The 7,990-nt window shown below is 52.2% G+C and overlaps 1 protein-coding gene across 1 annotated transcript; it reads right to left on the reverse strand.

Moving 5' to 3' along the window:
• Positions 1-220: 220 nt before the first annotated feature.
• On the reverse strand, positions 221-1,147 carry LOC128903554 (olfactory receptor 14J1-like). Its single transcript, XM_054187571.1, has one exon. The coding sequence runs from the start codon at positions 1,145-1,147 to the stop codon at positions 221-223; it is 927 nt and encodes a 308-aa protein (XP_054043546.1).
• Between the last annotated feature and the right edge of the window lie 6,843 nt (positions 1,148-7,990).

The following is a 7,990-nucleotide window of genomic DNA, read 5'->3' on the forward strand; positions in this document are numbered from 1 at the left end:
GGTCAAGGAAAAAAGAAGTAGGAAGCCAAGAATTATAATAACAAAGTTCTAGAATAAAAAAACCCAAAACATATAAAAACAATCAAACGAACAAAAAAAACCGAATAAGAACAAAAAAATCCCACAAAGAGAAAGTAAAGAAACATTTGAAGGAAAATTAGTCCTGCTTTTTCCTGAGATGCAGTGGGAGCTCCATTGGCACAGTGGACACCTTATTAATCTAAAGAAGATTGTATTCAAATAGTTTCCTCAGGGCATCCTTGAGCTCTTTGTTCCTCATGCTGTAGATGAGGGGGTTCACTGCTGGAGGAACGACCGAGTAGAGGAATGCCACCACCAGATCGAGAACTGGGGAGGAGATGGAGGGGGGCTTCAGGTAGGCAAACATGCCAGTGCTGATGAACAGGGAGACCACGGCCAGGTGAGGGAGGCACGTGGAAAAGGCTTTGTGCCGTCCCTGCTCAGAGGGGATCCTCAGCACGGCCCTGAAGATCTGCACATAGGACAACAGAATCAAAACAAAACACACAAGAGCTAAAAAACAACTTAATATTAGAAGCCCAGCTTTCCTGAGGAAGGAGCCTGAGCAGGAGAGCTTGAGGATGTGGGGGATCTCACAGAAGAACTGGTCCACAGCATTGCCCTGGCAGAGGGGCAGGGAAAATGTACTGGCCGTGTGCAGCAGAGCATTGAGAAACCCACTGCCCCAGGCAGCTGCTGCCATGTGGACACAAGCTCTGCTGCCCATCAGGGTCCCGTAGTGCAGGGGTTTGCAGATGGCAACGTAGCGGTCATAGGACATGACGGTGAGAAGATAAAACTCTGCTGCAGCACAGAAAAAGAAAAAAAAGACCTGTGCTACACATCCCCAGTAGGAGATGGTCCTGTTGTCCCAGAGGGAATTGGCCATGGCTTTGGGGACAGTGGTGGAGATGGATCCCAGGTCAAGAACAGAGAGGTTGAGGAGGAAGAAGTACATGGGGGTGTGGAGGCGGTGGTCACAGGCGATGGAGGTGATGATGAGGCCGTTGGCCAGGAGGGCAGCCAGGTAGATGCCCAGGAAGAGCCCGAAGTGCAAGAGCTGCAGCTCCCGTGTGTCTGCAAATGCCAGGAGGAGGAACTGGGTGATGGAGCTGCTGTTGGACATGTGCTGCCTCTGGGTGTGGAGCACTGAACAAGGAGGACAAGACAGTGAGAAGTTAAGGGAGACTTCTCTGAGCAAAATCAACAGCATTTCTCATACTTCACACTCTGCACTGCTTTTCCACTTCTATCAGATCTTCATTCAGCTCTGTGGCTGGAGCTCAGATTGTTTCTGGCCGAGTGCGCCAGGAGGAGCGGGACCTCTGCCCGCTGGCTGCCCAGGAGTCAGCCCTGCTCTGCAGCAGCAGATTCGTGGGAATGGGGTGGCCAGTCCTGGTGTTCCAATTTGTCAGATAAACCTCTCCTCATGGAAAAAGGGCTTGTCAGTCTCTGCACTCCCATTGCCATGAAACCACAGTTGCAAGAGTGTTGGAGAGAGGTTCTTATACAGCTCTCTCCTGTCTCAACTGGAGATTCTCTTGCATTTCAGAAACCCTCACCATTTCTGCTGCATTCAGGGACAGCAAAGGCAGTCCTGCCAGGCAAGGGGATTGTCTGAGGGTTAGTGCAGAGAGAGGGGAGCTGGTCTGTCCCTCTGTCTTGTTCCCAGCTGCCCTCTGCTTGTGCCTTTCTGAGACAGAGGGGAATCGCGCTCATGTGTTGACATGGAAAGACACCAGGCACTGCTGAGAGCAGAGAAACCCACTGCCGAGAGCTCAGTGTCTCACCCTTTCTCAAGGTCTCAGCACCCCACTTCTCGCCAAGGACACACATGGCTCCTTTCACAAACCCAGCAGCATTTCCTTGGTCGTAGCGTCTCTGCGCTTCTCCACAGGGCATTCAGGTAACAGCAGGATGCTCCAGGATGGATTGGCATCCTGCAGGGCAGCTCAGTGCTTGGAAGGACACCCCAAGGAGATACCCAAGTGTCCTAGTGATGGTATGTCAGAAAGGGAGAGTCAGCTCATTCCCCAGCCACATAGACTACTTTGCCCACAGCCCCACGCGCTAGAGGAGAGCTTGGACACTTCATTCCCAGGAAAACACTTTCATGGGAGAAATCACAAGACTGGTGCCTGACTCGGCTGCTGCAACTCCCATCCCCAGAGAGCCTGGCTGAGAGAACAAGAGAACAATCACAGTATCACAAATAGGTGGAGAAACATGGAAAAACGCAGTGATGGTCTGGCTGAGAGAGGCCAGGGCAGAGACAGCCGGGCACTCTGTTACAGGGACAGCGTTACCCCTACCCTGCTGTGCCCGTCACCTCCCCAGCATGAACTTTGCTGGGCCAGTTCTCTCAGCCCCTGTGCTCTGGAGAGAAAAATGGACACACGGCACATGGTTAGAGAGCTGCAGCACGGCTCTGCTGGAGCTCTGGCTTCACAGGTGCTTCATGCCTTGAACCACAGAACCCTGAGGGCTGAGGCTTTGCTGGGTGGGAGAGGAGGTGAGGGGGCTTGCTCAGGGGAAGGGGTCTGCATTGGAGGGGATCATACGGAGTTTTATGAATCCTTCCTCCCACAGCATTTCTGGTTTCTCTTTTCTCTCATTCCCTGATCCTATCCCTGCTGCCAGGAGATTCTCCTCCTGGGACGTGTTTCCCTGTCCCATGTCTTTTCCCTGTCAGCTCTCACAGACCCCATCCCAACCCCTGTGCACTCCCCTTGGCCCCACAGAAACCTGCCTGTTTGCCGGGCACTGCCTGGGTTCATGTTCCTGTTTGCAGGTGGAAAAGGGCAGGTCAGAACAACCCCGATGGGTCCAGCAGAGCTGATGCTGGTGCTGCCCATGGGCAGAGGAGTGGCTGAAGGCAATCCAGGAGGTTCCTGGCAGACCTACTGACCACTCAAAGCTACAGCTCAGGAGTCTCACTGACTTCTTCCAACTTCAGAGCTCCCTATACATTTATCCCTTTCTCTACCTCCCCACCCTCTCACTAGGAAAATAAAAACACAAACGCAGGAAAGCTCCTTATCTGTAACGTAATTCCTGCCTTGAGCTTCCCCTTGAAAAGTGCCCTCAGAAATGTCCTGGGGGTGAACTGCAGCTGAGAGCAGCCCTGACCCACGCAGCACCCCCTTGACAGCAGAACACTCTCCTGCCACGAGTTGCCTCTTCCACCCACACCTTCTCCCCGCACTGCTGCTGGGAGCTCCTCAGGGAAACCGAGGGCTCATCCTGACAGGAGATAAGTCCCTGCCACAGCACAAAGCACCCTTGGGTGAAGGGACCCTGCTCTGAAGGACAGACCCCTGGCTGCACACCCACCTTCACACTCTGCAGCCATCCCCGGGTGAAGGTAGCTGATGTGCCCTGTCCCTTTGACAGAGCCATGGGGAAGCCCTGCTCCAAAGCAAGTCCTTTTTCTCTATGTTGGAGAAACTCTGAGAGACCTCCTGATAGATCCCAGAGGCTGTGGGATGTGCCAGCTTCAGGAGATCATTCCAGGAACCGCAGCTGCATTGCCCTGCAGCCAGAGACTTACCCTGTTCAGGGCTGGGAAGATTTTTCTCCAGCTGAGCTCTCCCTTCTCCTCCCACCCCAGACTGCCTTTACACCCTCTCTGCCTCCCTCCTCTGCCCTCGCTGCCTGCAGGCAGTGCCCTCAGCCCTGCTGCGCTTGGCAGAGGAGCTGCTCCTGGGCAGAGCTGTCTCTCTGCAGCGCTGCCCGCTTGCCATCAGCTCCCTCCATGCCAGGAGCCCAGCCCAGCTCAGACGCAGAGGACCAGCCCAAGGCAGCCCTTTCTCTGCCCCCTCGGGGCTCCCTCCAGGTGTCCCTGGGGCTCCAGGGGAACCTGCTGATGTAATTGCTGAAAGTTAAAGAAGAAACAAATATAGCGTGTGGCCACTGCTGAGATTCATGGGAGCAGGTGTGGATAGATCTGAGATTGTCTATGTCCTCTTTGCCTCGATCTTTCCCTGCAAGGTCTCCCAGGCCTCTGTGACTTGAGGCAGGACCCTGGAGGAGAACAACCAGCGGTGGATGGGCATCAAGTCAGGAGTCACTTGAGCAAGCACCATCCTCACCAGTCTCTAGGACAGGATGGGTGGCATCCCAGGGAGCTGAGAGAGCAGGCCGATGTCACAGAGAGGCCCCTTCCATCATCTTTGAAAGTGGGGGCACTCCCTGATGACTGGTGGCACCCAAATATTGCATGCACCTTTCAGAAATGCCCCATGGATGAGCAGGGGAGTGAAAGGCTGTGCTCCAGAGCAGGTCCCCTCAGATGCAACCTGCCCTGTTTAATGTGTTTTTAATGACCCAGATGAGACGAGAGAGTGCTTTTTCATAACAGTTGTAGATGACAGCATATGGAGGAGAGCAGACACGGTGCTGGAGCTCAAGGCTACCGCCCAAAGGACAAAGACAGGCTGGAAGGCTGGGCCAAAAGGAAGCACACAGTATCCAATGATGACAAAGCCAAAGTCCTCCCCTTGAGGTGCACTCATCGTGTGCAATGGCAGAGGGCATGGGGCTGCATGGCTGGATAGCAGCTCTGCAGGAAAGACTTTGGTGGTCCTTGGGTTTCATTGGGACAACCAGGAGCCATCAGCAAGGGAGGCCAAAAGCATTCCGGGCTGTATGAGCAGGAGCACAGACAGTGGAAGTGATGATCCCCTTCTGCTCCGGACTTTTTACACCACATCCAGGTTACTTCTTTGGTTTATGTCACTGGATCTCTTCTAGCAAGTGACCAGGATGTGTTTGGAGAAAGCCCTCAGTAACTGGTCTGGCCCTGCAGGAGGCTGCTCGAGACACCTCCCGACGTCCCATCCAGCCTAAATATGACTGTCCTTTCTTCCCCTTCATTTTTTCAAATTAGGGAAAGCTCTCAGGTTGTCTCTGACCACAGAAGTCATTCACATCAGGTGCCAGGGTGCTTCACAGGTGTCCCCAGACAGCCATGACCACATCCTTTTCATTCCTTGAAACCACAACTGCTTCTCTTTTTTCTCTAAATCCCCTCCAAAATGAACGGCTTCCTTATTCATCCATTCCCCCTTGGCCATGCTTTTCTTTTTTCTTACAACCTTGGGGTATATCTGAGGTGGTTGGTGTGCTGATTTTCAAACTCAGGTGGCAACTCCATTAAGCAAATCATTCTCTTTCATTACCTGTGGGATCCTGCAATTCCCCATATTCTCATCTGGTTTGAGGCACTGTCCACAAAACCTGCAATGTTGACCATTTGGACTTTGAGTCCAGAGGGACCTTGACACACCTGGGGACTTGGCCAAATGAAACCTCCTGAAGTTTCATAAGGCAAAGGGGGCAAGGTGTGCACTGGGGGCAGAACAAAGCCGGTGCACTGGGACAGGCTGTGACGCGACTGGCTGAGGAGTGTCCTGGGCAGAAGGGTGTGGGAGTTATGGTTGATGCCATAGATGGATCCCATTGTGAAAGGAGGACGGAGAAACTGGAGAAAGTCCAGAGGAAGTCTGTCGGGATGGGGTTAGGGTCCCTAAGCACATGAGCTGTGTGGAGAGGCTGAGACAACCGGTCCTCTTTAGTCTGCTGAAGGGGAGGCACAGGGCAGTCTAAGAGCAGGTGACATCTTCCTGGAGAGATGAAGGTGGAGGCAAACTCTTCTGCTGTGGCAGATGTTTGGCAGAGGCAACAGCGGCAAGCATCCTCCATGGAGCTTTATACCGAATATTAGGAAAAACGGAGTAGGCGGACGTTGCCCTGCAGCAGGACACCCATCGACTCTCTGTTATCTCCATCTTTGGAGGCTTTCAGCTCCCCAGAATGTCACCCAACCTGACCCTGGGATTGACAACCCTACCTTTGGGTGAGAGGCTGGACCAGAGGCTCCCCCTCCAACCCCTTTCCCAAAAGCCCTTCCATGAGCCTGTGCCTTGCAGTGTGCCCCAGGAGAAGAGAGTCAGGTACAGGTGAGGCTTTCTACAGTAGAGGCTCATGGGACAATTCAGGCTGGCATTGTCCTGTGCTCAGTAGGTATCTCGTCCTACCTTTGATTACTCTTTACATTTCCCGGCCAGGCTCCTTACCCATGCGGTGCTTTAGGCTGTGGAGAAGCTCAAAACCAACTCTTTGACTCGGTTACTTTAATTTGACGTGCTGAAACGCAGGGCAGACGAAGGCAGTTCAGAGCTTCTAGGATCTCTGCTGCACGGTTAGGACTCAGCAGACTGGAAATGCAGGTAGCGGTGTTGTGTCAGTGTACTCCAGGGGTCAGGAGCAGTGGGTACCGGTCACAGCACCGCATGAAGACTTTGCCTTCCTTTGTGCCTTTCCAGAGATCTGGGATCTGTACCTTGGCCTCTACCAAGTACCCTATCCCCCCCTCCACCTCTTACTGGAACCAGGGAGAAAATATACGAAGCGGGCATGAATTCAGGGAAATTCTGTCTACGAGGTGTCGTCTTTAAATGATGACAAAGAGATAGCAGTGAGAGCAAAACCACTGTTCGAAGAACTTCATGCCAGAGGCTAACTACTGAAAATGACACCCACTCTGACAAGTAATAGTAACTGTCGGGAAGGAAATAAAAGAACTTTAGTTCATCCTCATGAAGAATAAGAGTTCCCTTGCAGCACTGTCCTCTTTCTGTTCTTAGTGATAGTGCCATGAATTCCAAAACATGCTTGAGAGCTTCTCTGTTTTCCCTTGTCTCTGAAACTCAGCCTTCTCAGACCTGGAAAGGACTACTTCAAATCTCTGCCACCCAAATCTCTCCCATTGTTTCTCATGCTTTTACCCCAAGACCTTTCTTCCCATCGCTTCAGCACGCTGTGGAGCCTCTTGTTTAGCTGGGTGAAGTCAGGGTACTCTCTCGCACGGCCTGGCCTAAAAATCCTCTCTAGGTCATGATCCCGCTTCTATCACCTCATGTTACGTACAGCTCCAGACCCCTTCTGCAGAGCTCCAGTGACTGGGCAGGTTTCCTTTTTTTCCTGCTTGTTCACCTTTGCTACATTTTTTTACTGTATTCATACCAATTATTGTCTGATGTAACGCATTTATCTCCTCACAACTTCACCCATTTCCAGTTGCAGTCTGAGACATCTCCCCTCTTGCAGCAGACATTGTGCAAAATCCTATGGAAGGCCACTTTCCATGCTATGGAATGTCACTTCAGTGCTGCATGTTCATTTGGGTTAAAACGAACAGAAACAAACACAGAAAAAAACACACTGGGCTAGTTTTTCAGAGAGGCAGTTTCAAAGTGGCAAAGCAGTTCAATACATAAATATTGAGAGCCAAGTTCACATTTCCAGCAAGGGGAAAGGTCCCAATTTGCTAATTAAACTCTTTGGCCCATCCTGCCTGGAGTTGTACAGCAGTTGTATCACACAGTAGCCAGTGTCAGAGGGAAGAGGGAGGCAGCGGGAACTGGAATGGTTTGGGCTCAAATGGAACTCAGACCCTGAGCTGGCAGGACAACACTGGCCGCAGTCGGACACAGCTTCCCTGAGACGACTGTGAGTTCAGACCATGGGCGTGGAGGATGCACAAACCTCTTGAAGTCCCATCTCGGCAGGGGAAGAGGAAGGGTTTGTGAGAGACATGGGCATGCAGGGAACGAGCAGTGTGTGCATAGCAATGGGCGTGTGAAAGGCCGGAGAAGGACCTGAAATAGCAAGGGGTGTCAGGCTGAAATGTCCGAGGTTGAATTTTCACTCTGAGGCAGCAGAATGAGGAGGATACGCACTTCAGCGCTGGGTTGTGGAGCTAAATAGAGGATTCTAGCATGTCTGGGGCTTGCAAATCTTGGGGGATAAATGAGCATTGACAACGCTTTTGGAAGAAAGCAAATAGGTTGGGAGGGGACACCCACAGGAATTGGCAAATCCTCATAAATCCAGAGTTTTTTTTGGAGCTAAAGAACCTGGCACAGGCATGGGACAGTGTAGCTGCAGTGGGCATGGCTTTGGGCCT

This window comes from Rissa tridactyla, unplaced genomic scaffold (assembly GCF_028500815.1).
Source record: "Rissa tridactyla isolate bRisTri1 unplaced genomic scaffold, bRisTri1.patW.cur.20221130 scaffold_47, whole genome shotgun sequence".
Taxonomy (NCBI): Eukaryota; Metazoa; Chordata; class Aves; order Charadriiformes; family Laridae; genus Rissa; species Rissa tridactyla.